This window comes from Fundulus heteroclitus, chromosome 3 (assembly GCF_011125445.2).
Source record: "Fundulus heteroclitus isolate FHET01 chromosome 3, MU-UCD_Fhet_4.1, whole genome shotgun sequence".
Classification (NCBI taxonomy): domain Eukaryota; kingdom Metazoa; phylum Chordata; class Actinopteri; order Cyprinodontiformes; family Fundulidae; genus Fundulus; species Fundulus heteroclitus.
In genome coordinates this window covers 26423779-26445494 of record NC_046363.1, presented here as the reverse complement: position 1 = coordinate 26445494, position 21716 = coordinate 26423779, and the positions used below count along the sequence as shown (strand labels likewise).

General features: G+C 41.8%; 1 protein-coding gene across 1 annotated transcript in view; it reads right to left on the bottom strand.

The window, feature by feature from the left end:
- Nucleotides 1-3420: 3420 nt before the first annotated feature.
- The window catches only part of adamtsl4 (ADAMTS-like 4), a 52656-nt gene continuing 34360 nt past the window's right edge, over nucleotides 3421-21716 (bottom strand). Inside the window, exons 6-17 of the mRNA XM_012865745.3 lie at nucleotides 14874-15013; nucleotides 14306-14510; nucleotides 13718-13902; nucleotides 12096-12261; nucleotides 11372-11632; nucleotides 11107-11236; nucleotides 9880-10084; nucleotides 9517-9690; nucleotides 9240-9419; nucleotides 7301-7480; nucleotides 4869-5016; nucleotides 3421-4787 (exon numbers count right to left, since the gene is read on the bottom strand). Coding sequence (XP_012721199.2) covers nucleotides 4657-4787; nucleotides 4869-5016; nucleotides 7301-7480; nucleotides 9240-9419; nucleotides 9517-9690; nucleotides 9880-10084; nucleotides 11107-11236; nucleotides 11372-11632; nucleotides 12096-12261; nucleotides 13718-13902; nucleotides 14306-14510; nucleotides 14874-15013 — 2105 coding nt within the window. The 3' untranslated portion in view covers nucleotides 3421-4656. The remainder of the gene's footprint in view (nucleotides 4788-4868; nucleotides 5017-7300; nucleotides 7481-9239; nucleotides 9420-9516; nucleotides 9691-9879; nucleotides 10085-11106; nucleotides 11237-11371; nucleotides 11633-12095; nucleotides 12262-13717; nucleotides 13903-14305; nucleotides 14511-14873; nucleotides 15014-21716) is intronic.

The window sequence follows — 21716 nt, the reverse complement described above, 5'->3', positions numbered from 1 at the left end:
TCAGAGCTCTAACAAACCAACATACCATCTCCCGATCCAAACAAATCCAACACTAGACAAAAAACAAACAGAAAAGTGTAGTTAACATATATCAGCCTGGATAGGGTTCTAAAGCTTTGGGACTCCAGTCAACAGGGAGAAATCTTTATTCACAAATGGAGAAAAAACACGGAACAGCTGAGAACCTTCACAGGAGATGCTGGCTGTCTAAAATAGCTCCAAAAGTGCATCAATTACTCATCCAGGAGGTCAAAAAACAACCCGCAAAAAAATCTAAGCACTGCTTGCTTCTCTTGGACCAGTAAAGGTTGATGCTCATGTCTCAACAATAAGAGAGCAACTTGGTAAAAAGTGGCAGCCATGGGAGCCACTTCTGACCAAAAAGACCATAAAGGCCTGTCTCACATTTTCCAAAATAAACATCTTAACAATCCTCAGGACATTTTCTGTCGGCTGAGGAAAACAAAAATGCAACTCTCTGGAAAGTGTGCACTGGGTGTAACACTAACATCATTTCATAATGATGAACGAGGAGCATCGTACTGACAGTCAAACACGGTGGTGGTAGTGTGGCACTGTGTGGCTATCTGGTCGCTTTAGGATCACAACAACTTACAGTAACTCAGGAGGAATTCTGGTCTTTATCAGAAAAGTAAAGGAACATTAACAACCTTAAGCTCAGCCACACTTATTTGACAGGATTCTTTAAAAAAATAAGTTTTTGGAGAGGCCTACTCAAAGTCCAAGTTATTATTTGAGAAGCTGTGGCATGAACTTAAACATGCTGTTCATGCTCTAAGACTCTTCAAAGTTGCTGTATTAAAATAGTTCTGCAAAGAAACGTCTCCCCAGTGAAGAAAAAGACTCAGGTGACACAGACCTGGTAGGTTTAAATCACCTATTAATAAATTCAATCTTCATTTGAAAACTAAATTCCTTAATTGCTCAGGTTATCATTGGGTGATATTAAAATTTGTTTGATTATTTAAAACAATAAAGTAACACAAAAAAGCAGAAAAAAAACAGATGAAATCTGTGAGGGGGCAGATACTTAAGATGCTTTTAAAGACCCAAAGGAAACATTCGCCATATTCTTTGTCAAACCTTCCAGTATAACAGCTTTTACGCCCCTCAAAAGTCATTTTCCACTTCTTTTTTGTCATATAAAGAAATTTGAGGCGGAAACATTTGTTTTCTTTGCAAAAATATTTTCATGAAAACTAAATTTCTTCTCCTACAATGAGGCCTGAGAAAGAAAAAAAAAAGCAAAACCAAAGCCAAAAGTTGTTTAATTGATACATAATAGATTTTGGCACATTTAATAATTCTAGTAGAGAAATGTCTTAAAAAACAACCAGTCTGTAAAAAGGACTTTAGAGACTCAATGGTGCCACCGTTTGGACAAATATGGAAACCCTCCTTCGCAGCAAACGAACAAAACTCACACAACTTTATTTATCCATTATATCTGTTTTATTTAAAACGAAACGTTGACATATACATTTCCCACGCTGTTTTTTGATTTTGTATAATAAAAAAATGTCCGTATATCAATAAAAACATCCTCAGAAAACTCTGTTGTAAGCAGAAAAAAAAATCCTACAGCTCCTCAAGACAGAAAATAAATTACACTTTCTTCAGATCATAGATAAATAACTATCATTCTTTTAAGTGTATACATATATAAAATGTAATTTATACTACAAGGGATTAAAGGCGAGAATAACACATTCAAAGCCAAAGCTGTACACACACTGACAGTCACAAACAGCCATCGTTCAGGTGCAAACCTTACGTCGCTGACTTGTTTGTTAGATGTGGATATATGCAGAGTATGACAGCACGCCTGATCACTAACATTAAGGGGTAACTTTTAAAGAAATTACAGACATTAAAACATATCTGACAAATATATAGATTCCTCATGTTTGACGGGGCGTGAGTACGTGTCGCGTTAGGAGGTGTGGGAGGTAAAGGCAAGAGAAAAAGGGTCAAACAGTTCTCATAAAAACTTATATACAGAGATTGCACCTTTGATATGCAAAGTATTTAAGTTTCAGATCAAAGCGTAAAAACTGCCTTTGATCCTGATCAAAGTGAAAGTAACTAAAAGACTGTTGCTTGAAAGAAAGCAGCTTTTTCAGCCTCACTGAGAGTCTGACCTCATCTGTTCTCACAGGACAGATTCGGCATCCCCTCCAAGAAAGGTGATGAGATGTTTTTTGTTTTACAGCAAGACCTGGCATGACTGAAACAAAAAAATAGGACATATTATACTGCACTTTGCAAAAGTGAGGAAACTCCTTTCACGTACTGTCATGTTACAACCAAATTCAATGCATTTTATCGGGGTTTTATGTGACAGACCAACACAAAGTGGTATGTAGATTTACAACCCCCCCCCCCAAAAAAAAAATTTAAATCTGAAAAGCTTGGCACACCTGCAAACCTACCAAGACATGGTGTTAAATCTTCACAAGAGAAATCAGATGTGAGGAACGTCCTTTTGGGTTTAATAAATCCTCCCTTGAAGGCCTCGACATTTACTGTCACTGTAGATCAAATCTGCCTCGATACGACTGACAGGAGGGGAAAAATCTAATGAACAACTTTATCTACAAGGTAACACTTTGTAGGCAGAAGTGCATGTATTATCATAATTAGAAAAAAAAATATATCCCAGTTGAATATTAGATTCATCTGCGGATAGACCTATGCGGATACATGAAAACCAACAACCCTTCAGACTCTATTTAGTAGCTGTTCTCGTATGATGAGCGCCACTCACGCTGTGTGCAGAAAGCTGCTAAAACAAAGACTAGACCTGCATAGAAAAGAGCGTGTGGAGGGCAACGGCACATCCACCGAACACCCCGTCCTCATTGTGAAACACGGTGGTGGAAGGATCATGCTGTGGTTGTGTATTTCTTTTTTAAAAAACTTCTATTTCAGTTACACTGTCAAAAAAAAAAAATCCCTGATTGTTGCTTTTAAATACATAAATTATAATTATGACTAGTGTCACGACTACACTTTTCTAAAAATCCTAATTTATGTATTTAAAAGTACTAATTAGGGCGTTGCTGGTGGTGCAGGGGTATGCCCTGTATATTACTGTGAAATATACAGGTGGGTTGGTAGCCTTGCTTACATTTTTGACTGTAATTTTGACTGAAAAATTCTGATAACTACAGCTTACAATGTTTTTCAGTAAAAACAACGACATTTTTTTTACAGTGTATGTCCTATTTGGTCAAGCAGATAAAATCGCAATATAAAGCATGGAAATTTCTGGTTGTAATGCAACAAAACAAGTCCGGAGGCTATGAAGCTGTTGACAGGCCCTTCACAAAAAAAAAAAAAAAGTGCAGAACAATTATCTGATGCTGTCAGAAAGTGTTTATCTAAACCTGATCTTACTTTATTAAAACAACAACACAGAAATCAGTCTGTATGGAGTGATTCTTGTTACGGGACACGCCCTGCCCAGATGTTCTCAGAAATTACTTCATCTTTTTAGCGCTACGCATTTTTAAAAGACTAACATCATCGGTAAGAACAGAAAGTGTTGTAGCTGATGCAGCTGAGACTAGAGACATGGCTGGAAATACAGAATACAAAAGAAATGGAATAAGTTAGTGATAGTTGATAGTGACAGTTTCATCAGACTTGATAAGAACAATTTAAGTCCTTGACAGAGTTTTAGATTTAGAAAAAAAAAGGAAGACGTGAACTGCAACCGTCGGTTCTCACACATAGGTGGCGCCAGTGGCTGCTTCCAAATAGTCATGGCTTCCTTTTGGACGCAGAAAAAAAATTACAATTTAAACAAAAGAAGGTTGGGGTAAAAATTTCGTCAGTGTATAAAAGTAATTCAGATCCAATATTTTCTCGGCTTTTTAGGCATCTTTAGAAAAACGACGCTATTTGTCACTGTAAAGGATGAGAAAAACGCAGACCCTTAAAATCTGTGCGAATTATCCTTCTGATTTAGGGAGACTCCCATCCTTCTTTCCATCGCCTAATATTTGGTCACTTACTGCCATGTTTACTCCACCCCTTTGGTTCAAACTGTCCAAGTACTGAATAAGAGGACATTTTAACAAGTATTTTTTTGGCAGGCAGATTCACACAGGTACTACATAAGAAGTAAAATCCTTCTAGTTTTGCAGGAAGCAAATCCCGTAGCTCTGTGAGGTCGGACTGCGTGTGGCTCTATCCTAGTGGATAGCCTCCACATACATCTGACAGTATGATAATGACATTTTTTTTACATTAACCATCTTATCAATTAGGATGTTAAAAAAGGTAAAATTAGCTGTTGAAGCATCTATGTCCTCAGTGAGACCATTGTCACACCACCCGACGGTCACAGAAATGAGTGGAAATTACAGCAAGCACCACTGATGCTTCAATTACTGCACGTAAAAACTCAAGATAGCTCAGTGGAAGGAGGTTTACGGTTTGTCAGATATGACTGAATACAAGCAGAGGGAATCATCTGTTTTCACAGTGCTTTACCTGAAAAAGTCAGGAGAAAATAGCTAAATGTTATATAAATGCCACGTCAACTCTGGGCTGTCCGTTTCTGCAGACTCATCCTTCAGGGGGGGTCGGTCGTTTTGACCTTTTCCCCGCTGCCTGTGATCCGGCTGCTCAGTGCCTCTTGGCACGCAGGGCGCTCTGTGTGCAGGAGGCACAGCAGGCCGTCTTGTAGTAGGAGTAGACGCACATTCTGGCCTGCACCACCATCATGCAATTATCAAGCCTGTCCCGGCAGTTTTTATCTGCACACAGAGGGAAGGAGGGACAGGTTAGCGTGGATAAAGGCCAGATGATGCATAACTGCATTAATCACGCTCACTCACCAGCAACTTGTGGGCCGCAGGGAATAGTGTTGCAGATCTGCTCCTGTTCCGGTTTGGTGCTGGGATCGCATGCTGGGCTGTGCTTCTTCTCTGGCGTTAGACATCGAACCTCTCTCACTTGTAAGCCCTTCCCACATGAACGGGAACACTGGTAACAGAAAACAGAGAGAGAGAGAGAACAATGAGGCTCCACAGACCTTAAAGGGACAGTGTGTAACTAATTTGGCTTTTTAATGAGCAAAAATCAAGTATTGCTTTTATTAATACATATTCTGGCAAAGTTTAATAATCTCACATGGGGAGGCGCCATGTTGCGTCACTATTTCTGATTTCAGAAGCCAAAAGGGGACAAACTGTGAGCCGTACACGTTTTCCCTTTCTGTCTTGGGTGAAAGAGGAGTATAAAACAAGCAAAGACGCTCGTAGATCATTATATTTGCTGTTTTCTGTTGAAGCAGAGGACCATCCATACTCTTTGGCCAGCGAGAGGGAAGAGAAAGTAACCAAGAAAAGAAAAAGAAGTAATAACCGGGAAAAATACAAGAGTCTATATTGGCGTAGCTATTATTACCAGGTGGTGGGAGATAATTCTGAGGAAGTGCGGACTCAGAACTGATGTGGAGGTTTCAGGCTTTCTGCTGGACAGGTAAGTTAATTTAATATAACAGTGAAGTTTATTTTTGCCGTTATATTAGAAACAAGTCAGTGTAGTCCATCAACTACTCTGTCCTCCCGGCAGAAACGGATCGTTTTGTTTGCCTCTCTCTCCCTCTCAGGGTTAAATAGATGAAGGGTACCTATGTACAGTAGGAGGAGGGATATCAGCCAGCCCGTTCACTGTTAGTCACTTTTTTTAGAGCCCAAATAAACGACTGCACGTTCAGAAACGAGCCCAAAAATACAGTGACTCACAGAATTTACAAGCGACTTTAGAAAAAAACAAAACAGTGCCAAAAAACATTTCACACGATGATCGTACCCATTAGCAGTAGTTAATACAGGGAAGACTTGTTGACATTGTCACACTTATTATTAGTGTTGTGCCGATGCCATTTGATACTGATACCCGATACCTGGCTGTGCAGTATTGGCCGATACCAATTCCATCTGTTTGATATTGATGTGTGTGTGTATATATGAAGAAAAGCATACTACTTGGATATAAAATAATTGCCATCATGGCTTTTTCAAGCTGCTACCTTATTAAAGCAGGAAAAAAGACTAATACAAAGTGAATCCAGTAGAACTAGTGAGTGTCGGGAGAGAGAAGGCTGCGTTCAAGCGACATACAAACATCAAAATAGTATCTGTGACCTATTTGTTGGTTCTCGCCGATACCGATACCACCATTTTAGTGCGGTATCGGGGCCCTGTCCGATACTGGTATTGGTATCAGTGCAACACTACTTATTATACACTGAGGCTTCCATAGTAGCTATTACGGTGAAGTTGTTTGTAATTCATTTAGCAAACCACTAGAGGGCACGCCAGTGTGAAAATCATTCACAGTGGGGATTTAATTTAATTTCTCTTTAGACCAGCACAAACAAGCACATTACCATCAAGGGGAACAAATTGAAATAGTTTTATAAATCATGTTCCCAGATGTGTGGTTTGCATTTTTATTCGACCCTCTTCTAAATAAAACCCGGTCCAACAAGGAAAAAGTTGTGCACTCCAAAACAGTGGCCTCTTTGGAAGGGTGACGACAAGAAAGCCATTGAGACCAAAGTTAAACATTTGGACAACATGTGTGAAATAATACTAACACTGCATATCCACCTGATAATCCCGTCCTCATGGTCACACATGGTGGTGGCAGCATTATGCTGTAGGAGTGCTTTTCTTCAGCAGGGACAATGAGCAGTCTAAACATACAGCCAGAGCTAGAAGGGAAACGTTTTCTGTGTTGGAATGGCCTAGTCAAAGTCACTCTGAATCCAGTTGGGAATCTAGGACTTTAAAAATGATGTTCAGAGTGTTCTTCATCCAAACCGACACAGCTAGCGCAATTTTGCAAAGAAGAATGGGCAAAAGTATTTGTCTCACGATGCGCAAAGCTGGCAGACAAAAACTGCCAAAGATTATTATTTACATCCCACATCATGATTATGAGCTAAATTGTGTTGGTTGTGTAGCTGAGGTGTGACAAAACCTGTAAATGGTGTAAATATATAATAATTAAAGTTTGGGTAAAGGACCAGGCCTAAACCACTCCCAGTCCCATCTCATGTCACAGTATAGAAGAACAAGAAGTATCTCAATTCAGTCATTTCATAAAAAAAAAAAACAAACATAAACAGCTGACGTCATGGTTACACGGCATACATCTCACCTTAATTATCAGGGGATGTCTGCATTAGCAAGACAAAAAAAAGCCCCAAAACAAAACCAAAACATGTGTAAATGAGTATAAACCAGTTGTGTCTTACCGCGCTCCATTCTGTTGTGAACCACTGTGGCTGACACGCTCCCATGCTGCACTCCTGGACAGCTGCAGGCTTCTCCAGATGTGCACACTTAGTAGATGGCACGACAGTAAAGTTACTGCCCAACTTCTGAACACAAATGATTTCTCGCCGCTGGCTTCCTTCCCCACATTGGACATTGCACTGAAAAAAAAAAAAATACATACGTCACATTAGTCAGGCCCTGGCAGCAAATCAAGGCTTAAACTACTTTATATCTAATACAACAGTATGTTTAGGATCATTGTCTATGTGGAAGACCCTTTAGTGCAGATGTTGCTTCAATATTTGGTGTCATCTATTTAGAGAAGTGCATCGGTCCCCTCTGCAGCAAAACATCCTCATGATGAAGTGTTGCCACTTCAATGGGAGACATCCTCAGGCTAGCAAGCTTCTCCCTTTTACCTCCAAATGTAACATAGGCCATTATGGCAAAACCCTTCACATTTATTTTCATCAGACCACAGGAGATGTCTGTGAAAGTTAATCAGGCTATTTTTCAGTAGCTTTTGGACTAATGGCTTCTTCCTTGCTGGGTAGCCATTCGGCCCATGATGGTCCAGGACTCATTTTAATGTGAATAAGGATACTCTCCCACCAGCTCTAGCCAGCATGGTGTTTTGCTTTTGTTCTGGGGCTGAGGCATACATTTGGCAACAACGTAATGTAATTGTTTGAACAGATGGATGGGAAGCCTTCAGGGATCTGGAACCTGTACCCCAGTTTTAACCAGATACGTGGAGATCCAAAAGTTTCTTCCTTAATTCTTTTGTTGTCATGTTTTCAAATATGCCAGTCAGGAAAAGCAGTGGGTTTGGTGTGTTTCTAACTAACTTAAATGTTGTGAATTATGTTTTAGGATCCATTTCTAAGTTCTTTTACTTGCTTTTAAATCTCTACTTTACCTTTCTGCATTATTCCCATTCACCAGCCCCTCGAGGTCTGCCAACCAGCAGCTGCTTATAGTCACTAAATCAAAGCGGAAACTAAGAGGAGATCGTGCCTTCGCTGTAGCGGCTCCAAAACGGTGGAACGATCTGCCATTAGATGTCAGGCAGACCTCCTCTCTTTCAGAGTTCAAGACTCTTCTTAAAACACATCTGTTTGCTGAAGCCGTTTGCACATCCTGAGAGGCTGACTCAATTTTTAATATTTAAAATTTTGAATTATTTAGGTTTTTAGCTATTTTTTACTGTTTTTAACTATCTTGTTTGTCATATTTTAACTTGCTCTGTGTTTTATTTCTCTATTTTGATTTTAAAGTTTTTTTCAGTCGTTTGTGTACAGCACTTTAGACTTAGACTTAGACAACTTTATTTTGTACAGAACGAAATTTCGTTGCATACAGCTTGTAAATTGCAGTAAAATTAAATTACAGTATAAGGTGCAGCAGTGATTTAAAAGTAAACAATTGAAATGTAAACAATGCAGGAGAAGTCGCAGTGTACGGGTGAGTATTTTTAAAACCATTTGTATGTGCAGAATTGATTGTGCAGAGGGCATTTGTGCAAGAATACAGCTTGTAAATTACAGTAAATTTAAATTACAGTGTAAGGTGCAGTTTGTTGCACCTTGTTGACCTTTGTTCTTGTAAAGGGCTTTTTAAATAAATATATGGTAATTAACCTCATTGGTTAAGATTGGTTGAAGACATAGTCATCTTAAAATATGTGGACTTCTGAATTTAAATAAAGCAATAAAGAAATCTCTGACATTTAACAAATAGAGAAATGTAAGTAATCATAAGTAACCTAAACCAGGAAAAGCTTAGTCTGATCTAATGTCGGACGCATTGCACCGGCATTAGGATTTTTATTTTATGCAAAAATTAGGTTAGAGAGCAATGAGAATATCTTAAATGATAAAAAGGTTTAACACAAGCTTAACGCTCCGTCCATCCTACCTGTGTCCAGGGGCTGCTGTACCACATTGTCACTGGCACACAGGGACCCTTGTTGCAGGCCTTCATCTCTGCTGGCTTTTCAGCAACACAGTCTCCTCCTCCTCCTCCCTCTCTCACCCCTCCTCGGGTGAGACAGACCACTTCTCTCTTCTGGACCCCGGGGCCGCACTGCGCTGAACACTGTGGCCACACAGCAGGGGGGGGGGGGGTCATGGTGAGGGCTACAGTCGAGGGCATGCATGTTCCTTCGCCTTCTCTGGAGCCGTGTGCTACTCACAGTGTTGGACCACCCGGTGAAGTACCAGTTGGTCACGCAGGGGCCCATGTTGCACTCCTCAGTCCCATCCGGGCGCAGCCGAGAGTTGCACTCGTTATCGTTCACAACGCTGCCCTGATCGCTGACGCAGCGCACGCCCCGTGTCCTCCTCCCCAGCCCGCAGTCCACCGAGCACTGTGGCAAATGGGAAGCAGGAAAAGAAGAGATCGGACTATTTTGAGTTTACTTGAAATGTTCAAACGAGTTGCCGTGATGCAGCCAAACTTTTTCTTTTTTTATTTATGGTGAAAATACAGCGACAGTGAGATGAAAACTGCATCGTCTGTGCAGGCGCTCAGTTTGCAGATGCTTTTGTTGACCCACCGTGCTCCAGTTAGTGCTGACCTCCCAGTGGGAGCAGAGGCGGAGCTGGCAGGCCTGCGTTGAGTCCGGCGGGGTGAGGTGGGCACAGCGCTGAGGGTGGACCATGGTGGAGCGGGACCCAAAGCTCTGCCTGCACTGCAGCTGCCTCTGCTGCACGCCGGGCCCACAGGACACGCTGCACTCCGACCACGCGCTGGCCTCCCAGCTAACAAACACACAACGAGTGTCTTAACGTCGATTTCTCATTCGGAGAAATCAAAGGTCAGCACCGTTTGTATAAGGAACACTTCTTTTTACATGTTTCGGTACACATAACGCATGAAGATTACTTTAAAAGTTGACATTTTCAACAGATTTCCATGTTGGTTCCTCAAAATTCAATGTAAATTATTTTTTAAACACGAAGCAGTGCATAAGTGTGAAAAACTCAAGCTAAGTCAGATTGGATGCATAGCGTCTGCAAACTTCAACTTTAACATCCTGCCTCATCCTGGACTTTGACTGGGCCATTATAACACGACTATGCTTTGACCCAAACCATTCCTCTGTGGCTCTGACTGGATGTTCAGCACCGTCGTTATCAGGGCAGACAGAAAGTTTAGTGCAGGTCTCATCTGATCACACTACCTTCTTCCGTGTATTTGGTGAATCCCCTGCAGGTTTTGGAACAAACTGCAAACAGGACTTCTTGTGGCTTTTCTCCAACAATGAGTCCCTCTTTGCTGCTCTTTCAGAAAGGCCAGATCTGGGAAGTGCATGACTGACCTGCTTCTGCTTCTCTGACTAATGCTCTCCCTGAATAAGCCCTTGAGTTCAGGTAAGATATTAACAATTTATCCCTGTTCAGCCTGGTTTGTCCCCTAGATTGTCACGATTCTGTTTGTCCTGTAAGGTTTAAAATCTAGCAAACCTTTACAGAACATACATACACATGTGTTTAATTATATGCAGATGAACTATTTTTACTAATTGGGTGAAGACATCAAGTAATGGGGCTGAATACAAAACTCTGCCACACTTTTTAGATTTCTATACGTAAAGATTTTCCTTCCTTTTCAAAATTATGCACAATTTTGTGCTGATTTATTGTGCAAAATACCAAAAATACAATGAGGTACGTGACTGTAAAATAATAAAATGCAAGAAAAGGGATTCATTTTGCAAGGGAGAAACTATTTAACTCTGAAATAATGTATTAAGCGGGTAAAAAATCTTAATTTTGCTCACAAAGGAGGGCAAGGTTGTGCGTTACAGGACTCCTCCTCTGCAGCAGGTTTGGCTGCAGAGTCACAGTTCCCCTCTGGTACTTCTTCCTCCGTGTGTCGGTTCACACATAAAACCTCCCTGTGCTGAGAACCTACAGAGAGAAGGATGCATGAATCAGGATTTATTTTCATGGTCCTCGCACGTGCATACAACAAGCTGAGGAGGGAGACATAGCGTAACGTAAATAATCACACCGATGTATACAAACTGATGTGAGAATATGTACCTCTGCCACAAGTAGCAGAGCACTCGCTGAGGCCGCCTCTCCTCCACACAAACGGCAGCTGGGTGTCTGGTGGCAGGTCGGTGCGAGGGGGGATCCGAGCGTTTCTATTGGGCGCCGATCCCCGAGGGCGTGTCCTGTCGAGTGGCCAGCGATCGAAGGATGGAGGGGGGAAGGCGGCCGAGGAGGCCGAGGAGGACGAGAAGGAGGGGAAAGCAGGATCTGAAACAGGAGGAGGGTCTTCTACTGACACTGTGAGGGGACCTTGGGAGAGAAGATAAACACAGATAAATCAGGAATGGCAGGAAAGGTGGGGGAGAAGCTAAAAAATAGACTTATAGCGGGGGAACGAGTATGAGAGATAACATGTGGGAGGTATAAAAAGCTAAAGACGCAGAAGTATGTGGGATAGGAGGAAGGCAGCGTGAGTCAGAGGGTAATGATATCACGATGAGGTCAGGGTCTCGTGACGGCAAACATGTTGGGCTGATAGCCTCGCATCTGGGTCACGGGCAAACAGATACATGCGAACACGCTGAAACAGGATTCCCTCCCACTCGGCCCGCAGCCACACCCGTCCTAATCCAAGGAGGCGTCAATCACGGCTCACAGCGGCGCTGCCTTGAGTAATTTAGAAAGACTGACTCCCTGTGATGCTGTGTTTTATCTAAAGTTTGGTTTGGTTGCTGAAAAGTAGAGCAGATGAGTTAAAGGCGGTTGGTCTCACTGCGAAGTGGAGCCCTCACTGGCTGCCGCTCCATCGGTCTATCCCTGGGTGTCTCTCTCGCCGTCTCCTTCTCGCTCTCCGCCAGCCTCTCCTTCTCTCCCTCTTTGTTCTCCACCGGGACGTAGAACTCGTAATCGATGCCCGGGTTCTCCTTCTGGAAAATGATCTGGTGGGGGAAAGAAGTTCAGGAGAAAACGCAGAGAAGTGCTTGTCAGACATCAGAAATGTTGCCCCTTCCCAGGATTTTCCCCGCGATGGCGCAAAACTCTGCAGCTCGTTTTTTAAGAGCTGCTCTAATCACAGTCTTAATCAGTGGACAACTTAAAGCAGCCGCATTTTCTTCATCTGAGATATTTTGACTTTGATGTGACTAAATAAAGCTATGGGAATGAAATGAAGCCTGGTGTTTAATGAAATCTCTGGGTGAGGCTGCTAACATTAAGCCCTGGGCTCTATGATGTGGTCCAGGCTAAGCTTTAATGTAGCTGTCTTTATTCTGTTGTAATGCTTAAATGTGGCTTTCTGGACCCCGCAGCAGATCAGCATCGCAGGGGCTGTTTAAAGCTACAACCCATAAGCAGTAGCCCCTGGATCACTTTGATTACATTTCTTCTTCTTCTTTATTCATTTGTCTACAGTTTCTTGTTAGGGAACAAAAACCACAGCAAATAAAAGCAAAAACTGCATGCCTGGTCAAATATCGCTCAATAGTGGTTTTGTGTACTTCTCTCTGAATGTATCCCAAAATCAACTCCGTCCTGCTGCATCCGGAAACCTTCACGCTCCCTGTAATCTGAATTAATCTGCATCTTTTCACCTCGTACTTAAAACAATATGGGACCAATGTGATGTATATTTTTAAAACACAATCTTAAAAAGGAGATATGTGGAGCTCTTGCAGCAGAAAGCCCTCATTATTGACTTATTTTGTCACCATCCTGAGGTGTTAGGTTTTGGTTTTTATTTTGTGTCCATGTGCTTCAGCATTTTCATTATTGTCATGTCATTTATTTTTACCATATTCTGTTTTTTTTGCCATTTTGGGTCTGCCATGTAGGTCATGTCCTTCTGTTCATTATCGTCAAGTGTTTTCAGTTTCCATTTTATCCCTGTTCTCTTGTTGTTTACATTCTTATATTATTGCCGTTCACACATTGTAGATTAGCAACATGAAAAACAAGGTATTGGTAAATAATAAGGAGTAAATTTCTTTCTGCTAGAACCCAGTTCAAAACCCCTGAGGGTCTGAGCTAGTAGTCCCTCATTGAAGCTGCCCACTGCTCCCTCAGGGTTGGGTTAAACGTAGAGGACAAATTTCATTGGAACGTACAACTGCAATGACAAATAAAGATTTCTTTCTTCTTGAAGATGCTGTCCCCACTTAAGAAAATGTGTCCTTAATGTCTCATTAAATAAATTTCATCTTTTGAGGATACAAAGGTCAAGCTCCTGTTCTGGATAATGTCGCCGGAACAAGTTTTCTGGTTTCTTCAGGACACTAATGTCATAAAATCTTTACTTCAGATGCATTCAGCCTTGTTGAAACTGCGGCGTAGCCATGGCCATGGCCTGTGTTTATTTCCAGGGTTGAAACAAATGCCTTCCGGTGCTTCAGCACTTACATAGAGCTGCAGCTGTGTCGTGGTGGGTCCTCGCGCCCTCAGGGACTCGCCTTCCTCTCCTCCCCCCTCGGTCTGTGATCTGGGTCGGGTGTAGGTGAAACTCGTCCCCCCTGCCTGGTATTCTCCCGGAGGGTCCACAGCCCAGCGCCCGTTCACCACGGACGTCCCGGTGCCGCTCCTCATTGCTGGAGGAAGCGGAGGTGGAGACGTCAGATATAGAGACGCTGGACTTATTTTGCTTTTAGCAGCAAAAAGCCCGGCTAAGTCTGGCCAAGTCTTAGAAGCTCCTTCCTGTGTTCAAACACACTCCCAGACAGACAAACAGGAGGCTGCAGAGGCAAACATGCACACGCTTCACTGATTCCTCACAACTCCGGCGATACAAGCTGTATTTGGCCTTCCTCTGCAAGACCACAAAATCTACAGTTCTAGCCGAAGCCAGCACACACAGGACAGCAGGCCAAATCTGCACTTCGCCTGCCAGCACTTCACTTTTAACTGGATCTGCAGCCAGTACGAGGCCTTAAATTTTAAAAATGCACCAGTGTGAATGTGCATAAGAAGCTGTTTTGTCTGTTAGATCCTCACCCAGGTAGTTGGGGCTTGCTCGTCTCTCCGTGATGTTGATGAACGTGGCTCCCGGCGGGATGTCCAGGATCTTGTGGTAGCCGAGGGGAACGGTGCCGTTTTGGAAGCTTCCGGTCACTTTTCGGCAGGAGCTGTCCCTCCCACCGCACACGCCGCACTTGTCGACCACGGCGCTGGAGCCCAGCGCGCCGTCGCAACCCTCGGTCTGGTGGGAGAAAGCGGGGGAAAAAAATGGTTTCAGACAAGAGAGACTGAGGGGAAAGGTTTGTTTACATCCAGCTTCAGCGTTTATTTCAGCCTTCCTTGTGTTAATTGGCGACTAATGCTTGCAAGGTTCCTGCCAGGAGCGGAGAATGAAATCAGAAAGTGGGGAGCGTAAATGAGAGAAAAGAGGCCCGGGGTGAGGTGCGTCTCAATCTGAATGGCAGACTTAAATCAGCATCCAGATGGGAGACGTATTACGGGGGCCAAGTTCTGGTTTATCTCAAGCGCAGCGAGACGGTTCGGTCTCTCCAGTTCAGACACCTGAAAAGCAATCTTCCACACGCGAGCGGCTGAATGAGCTCACCAGACACTGTCCCTCTACGCACACGTCGTTGGCACTGGTGTTGAAGCAGGGTGTGCCGTCTCTGACGCGCTCCGCCAGCTGAACGTAGAACCGATAACCGGCGGGTCGGCAGGTGAGCTCGCACTGCTTGTCCGGACCAACTGCAACACACCGGCAGAGACACGTTTAGGATTATACGTTTACATTTCACCGTGCAAAATGAGCCACACCTCGAGAACTTTTGGCAATGTTAAGACCGCAAACTTTATTGCATTTATTTCAACTGTCGCTTTTTGTAGGCCGACCAAGACAAAGGAGTGCAAAATTGTTAAGTTGGATGAAATCATGCATGCTTTTCAAAATCTTTCACAAAAAAGATGAAGAAAGAAAGAAAAAAAAAATCTGAAAATGTGATGTGTGTTTGAAATGTATTGAGCCCCTTCAGCCTGATACATTTAAATAAAATCCTACGCAACCATTTGCATTTTTGGCCAACATGCATAATGCCATGTGAGATAAAAAACTAACACCATCAATCAAGCGTAACAAAGCATCCCTCCAGTAAAACTGCAGCATCATGCTGAAGGAATAATTTTCTTCAGCAGAAACAAGGAAGGTGGGTAGAGCTGATGGCAGGATGCACTTCGATAAATAATCTGATTGAGCCTTAACTATTCTGAAAAGGAAAAGAAAAACATCTATAATTGCAGAGAAAATAATATCTGATCATCATCTTTATTTGTTATTACAACATACAACATAAAACCTGTCCACTGCGTTTCACTCATCCTTTAGGGAACAGTGGGTCTTGCTCAGGTACCCAAAGAGGCAGTCTGTGGGATTTGAACCGGGGAACAAGCGCTCTGCTCTAAGCACCATAATATTTTGAGTCAGGCTGGTCTATCACATGAAAATCCCAATAAAATACATTGAAGTTTGTGGTTTCAAGATGGCAAAATGTGAAGTTCAAAAGTTAATAAAGGAGACATATCATACCTGTTAATGCCTTCCTTCTTACATTAAAATAATTCAGTTTTGGTGTATATAAAGTGGAATTGCAATGCTTTGGTCTAAACTACTCATTATTGTTGCCCCCCAGCCCCTTTCCCTCTGGGATTATAAAAGTATTTTTGATTCTGATTCTGATTTTTTTTCCCCCTGTTCTGAGGTGCGTCTGAGAGCAACTCGTTTTGGTGCCGTCTCTTTAAATCTAAAGGAGGCAACTTCACATCCCGCCCTTCCTCCAGGTCACAGAGTGTTCCACTCCACCCTGATCGGCCATTTTTGTAGTCTGCTAGGGGACGGTGTAATGAAAACGAAACATTCTGACGTATCCACCTGTAGCTTCAGCATCCTTCAGCATGGACTACAAAATCGCTCTGAGAAATAAAAATGGTGGATCGGCAAAATTGGTAAACCAGAAGTTCATGATGTTATGAACTTCTGGCTTACCAGTGTATAACAGCTCCGCAGCAAATACAGCAATGTAATTGTTCAAAAATTGTGATACAGAATACAGAAAAATATGACCCAAAGGGAATAAAAATATATCTACGCAGCTCCTAGAGTGACTAAATTTTACTTTTCTGCTCTCCTAGAGACTCCAAGTACACAACAAAATGTAATTAAGTGCTAAAAAAGCGGATTTTGCATGATATGCCCCCTTTAACCTTTTTTAATTTAACAGTGTCTCAGTGCAAAGAGTGTAGAAAAACTCCAGCAGGTCCATAAGTGCCTTGGAGAGCGTGCCAGGAAAGTGAGACTGGTCTATATAAACCTTCTCTCTCTGAGAAAGCAAGATAGTGATCTGTGAGTCCGTCCAGTTGCTGCTGCAGCTTCCCAGGAGAAACATGCACGTTCACGTGATAGTTGTAAACATAAGTGTGGATTTATGAGTGCAACGCAAAGCAAAGGGGGTGCAAAGAAAGAGAGGAGAGGGCAAGAACCAAAGAACGAGAGCACAGCTTCAAGGTTAAAGAGGAAATAAAAGCCCTTGGGGGGGACAAGGGCGAAGGTAGACTGTGAATACGGAGAAGCTCACAGGGGAAGAAGCAACGCAAGCTAATGTGGAGATATTTTTTACACTCTGACAGATCTGGTTCCATGTTCCCTAATGCATTCCCCACAAACACATGAGATAAATGTCACACGTATCGTCCCAGTTTCTGTAGCAAACTACTCCTTTAAAAGGGGGACACAGAAGAACGGACAGGAAAGGGCAGCGGGTGGCTCCTGGCGATTACCATTTACTTAAAGGACGCATAACGGGGAGGGTAATGAGTGTTAAAGTCCTCCTGCAGATGAGAGAGAGAGAGAGGTGTGTATGTGGACAGAGCTGTGATTATGTTGCAAGAAATAGTGCTGCAGACGCAAACTTGCTCCATGAGTCACGAGTCGTAGATTAAGCCAGAGGTGGGAGGAAGGAGCGTCTGCGGACTGTTTGGGGTTATATTTCTGTCAAACAACGACAGCAATGCAAACCATTTCTTTGTTTTTTTTTTTTACCTCAGAGACATAAAAATCAAAAGGAGAAAAAAAAAGAAAAGTATTTAACATTTGAGAAAGTTTCGCCATTAAAACAGAACGCCAGCCACCTTGAAAAGCCATCAGCCGCTTGCAGGTCAAAGTGTCCAACTTCTTTAAAGTCAGAAGTTCAAAAAGAGATAACTGGGAGCAAAGTGGAAAGGTTGCATACCAGACCTCTGCCTTCACCTTGTGAGGTTGAGGGATCTCCATATGCTTCCACACAGTTTCCCAACTTCTAGAAGTCTCTTAAAGCAGCAGAAGGCTTTGCCTGGTGTCATACAAGTGCAACACCACAGCTTAAAGGTTTTGTGAATAACTCTGTTCGCCTGATAATACTGCTTTAGTTTTTATGGCGACAATTAGCACCGAGTCGAGGTTCCAGTGGACAGTGATCAGATTAGACACCATAAATCCCAAAGTAAATTTAAAACCGAATTTATCTGTGTTTAATCGCTGCCTCAAGGTGACATGCTGAGATAAGTTTTATTTATTTCTGACATTAGTGACCATTATTTGACCGTAAGCTGACAGGAAATGGGTTTGAGAGAGAGAGAGAGAGGTGGGGGGGGGGGGGGGGGAGATATGTGGCCGGGACCTGAACCTGAGACGGCAGGAAAGCTTTAACGATGACAGAACTGATTTCACTCTGACCGTCTGAAGGTGTTAGAAAACCAGAATAGTTGCTTTGAATCAGAGTAGAAAAGAAAAAGCTTTTATGGTAGTAAAATTGGACCAAAATCAATAATTCATATAATCTAAAGCTTCAAGCAGAGCGGTTAAACTACAGGGGAACTCTTTAAAGCCACCCCAGAAAGTCGAACTAGTTCCATGACTACCAGTGCAGAGCTTGATCAGGATTGGCAGCAAGCATTTGTGATGTCTAGAAGGGTGGCAAAGCAGACACGTTTTATTTTTAAATAAAACAGAAGAGATGCAGACATGTTACAGAAAGTACCACGACTGGATTGCAGGAGGACTAGGCTAAAGTTGCGCCCCTTAAGACATCTGGAGAAGCAATTGTCTGATGAAGAAAAGACGAATGCTCCTGTGAGTTATGGTGACAGTGAAGCATTCTGGTGCAGTTCATACGAAGGCTTGAACATGAAGAGCAAAAAGATCAAGAGTGCTTTTATCTTTCAGCATCACAGTGAGTCCAGTCACTTATCCAAAACAGCAACATAATGGATTTACCAAAAGAAGAGTAATAATGGGAAGGATTTAGCCAAGTCCAGAACAAAATATGACCAAATCCATTCAGCTTGCTGAATAAGGCCGAGGACAAGAGATGTCCGATCTGATCGGCTTTTTACAACTGCGCTGAGAAGTTCCTGCTAAATGGGACTAAATGTTGAAATTAAAGCAGAACATGCTCTAAAAATCTAACGGTCTTACACAATTAAAAAAATGGGTTATTAAAACTTTGATGATGATGATAATGAAGATGATGCACAATTGGTGGTTTATTTTCCTGCAAAGTTACTTTATTATCCTGCAAAGTTACTTTATTCTGAAATCCACTGCAATTCACTGAAATTCTTAAGCTGTATGCAAACGAAATTTCGTTCTGTACACACTCTGTGCATACAAAATGACAATCAAGTTTGTCTAAGTCTAATTTAAAATGTTTGTTTTAGAGGCTCATTTTCGCCATCTCATAAAACCTGCCATTTTATCAAGAACAAGTAAACATTTGTGCATCACTGTAGTCATGGACAGGGACAAAAATGCTGAAACAGAAGGGAGAGATAAGTCAAACCGGATCGCAGAGATGCATTCAGTGATTTCTCTGTTTTGATTTATTTGCAAATGAGGTTCTGCATCACTAACCGAGCTCTAGAGTTTTTTTTTTTTTTTTTTCGGAGAAATGATCAGCATCAGAGATGAGCCATGCTGAGAAACACAAAAGTTAGGACCCACAGCACAGATGCATCCTTGCTTTAAATCTGGATCAACTATTTTTTTCAGCCTCAGACGATTAAGGACTTTAAGGATTATGTTTAGAATAAGTGGGAGTAGTAAGGAGTACATGCACAGAAAGCACTGGAGCGGATGTTACACCTTTGTAAAAACATGTATTTAAACAGGACCAGAAACATCCGATAGCTTGTAAACACACTCTGAAAAAGGAAGTGTTCATTCAGCACATGTAATCATCTGCTTTAAGATATTTAAACAAGGCACTGCAGCCCAGAGACAGAATCACGGACTAAGAGGTTCAGCTGTACCGTACACAGCTGGGGCAGAAAGGGTTACGTTGCAAAACAGCCTAATAAAGAAAATATCGAAAAATAAACTAATCCTTTATGAAATGTGAATAAAATATCAGATTTTCTGATGTAAAGTAACTAGTTAAGTCAGTTCCAAAACGTTTACAGCATTGGTAAATACAAAAATGATCCCTAAAGTCTTGCGTGGTTTTAAATATAAAAACTGAAGTCAGTATAGGATCTTTTGTAAAATTTAAAGTTTCTTATCATCTTAAGACTAATTTCCACAGCACAATAAATTCTATTAAAAGGACCTTACATTTTAAAAAAATTACCAAAAAATGTCAGGAAGTCTCAAATCACCAAGTGTCGGGTCTTGAGATCAGGATATTCTCATGGCCTCAGACAATGAACTTGCGTCTCTACTTGTCCTGTTAGAAAGTGCTGCTCGGAGCTCAGTGCAACATTTGATACTGCTCAAAATTAGAAATATTCTGTCTGGGAGTGACGCTGAAAAACTAGGTCATGCATTTTTTTTTTTTTTTTTTTTTTACTTCAAGGCTGGACAATTGTAATTCTAGGACCAAAACTAGTCCAACATTGACCCGGTTAGGGACACCACCGCTTCTGTCCAGCATTTACATGAGATCTTTTTATTTAAAACTAGACCGTGAATCTAATGAAACTCGGTCTGTGTAAACAGAGCCTGTTGGCTGTGTAGCGTGCTAAAGGTTATTTTTCTGCACAGCATCTCCTGAAAAGAAAAGGACACATAAAGGATACAGGAAAGGTGGAGCGTTTAAGCCCTCTTTCCCTCTGCGCATTGTTCCCTCCATCTGTTTGTCAAAGTTACATAATTTTAAACTCGAGGGTGCTACAAACAAGTAAGGAGGAGCTAAAGGTTGTTTTTCCACAAACCTCAATTAATGCTCAACCCAACTTCTATTCTCATTTGTATTTTTTTTCCCTAAACTTTTGTCTTTATTGACTTTCACTCTCTCTGTTTCTCCGTTTCCTCTGGTCTTACAGTTGTGTCCACCAGTGTTCAGACAGTGGAATATATATATATATAAATATATTGGTTAAATGTGCTTCCCGGCTATCAGTCCATCAAAACAAACTCCAGCAGAGAGAGAGAAAGAGGGAGCGGGACAGGAAGAGGGGAGGATTGGTGTCCAGAAACGGGACAGGGAGTGGAAAAAAAAAAAGGGGATAATGTTCAAGTAAAATAACACCTGCACACGCAGCGCTGATAAAATGCTGAAAGTATGAGGGAATATTAAACAGGAATGTTATTTTTTATGATAGCCTTTATGCGCCAGTGCAACAGATCAAATCAGACAGAGACAGAGGATGAAAACTGCATCAATGCTTCAACACTAAGACTATAAATGAAGTGCAGCTCTATAAAAGCCATTTATCTCTTCAGATTGACGATGGGAGGCTTGAGGTAAAAGGTTTGAGTTCTGGCCAGTGTTAGATGTCTAAGCTAAACAACACAACATGGTTTACTTTGGAGACGGTAAAAAAAAAAAAAAAGTTCCCGGCTCAAATCCAGGTCACCACGTCCAGTAAACACACTTGATGGGCTGATTTATTCAAAGCCCCTTGTAGTAATACATTACAGAGATGTTTTATTGTAGGAGCTTGTCATGTTTCTCTGCTGCTGCCCAGTCCTCTCGTCTTTCAAGGAGGCTTTAAAGGGACAGTTCAGGTTTATTAAGGGTATCCTCCCACCAGGAGAAGGCTAATTTCAGTCAAAAAAATCAAGTCTAACTCATGCGGGCCACAGCTATGTTAGTAACAATCCACACTTTTGAATTGACTCACACCAGCAAAACTTTGTCACGATCTCCAGATTTTAATTTTCCCTTCACGTATGTATTTTTGATCGATTCTTTAATTTTCCTGGATTGTGCTTTATTTAGTTTGTTATCTTCGGTTGTTTGTTTATATTTTAGTTCTCACTTCTTTAGATTAGTTAGTGGATTTGGTTTATTATATGTATACTTTGTTACCTGTTAGATCCCGTTTGTGTTTCCTTTCAGTTTCAGTTCATTTCACCTCTCATCTCAGCTCCTCAGTTTTCATTACTTTCAGCTGTTTCTCATTCACCTGATTAGCTCTTCCT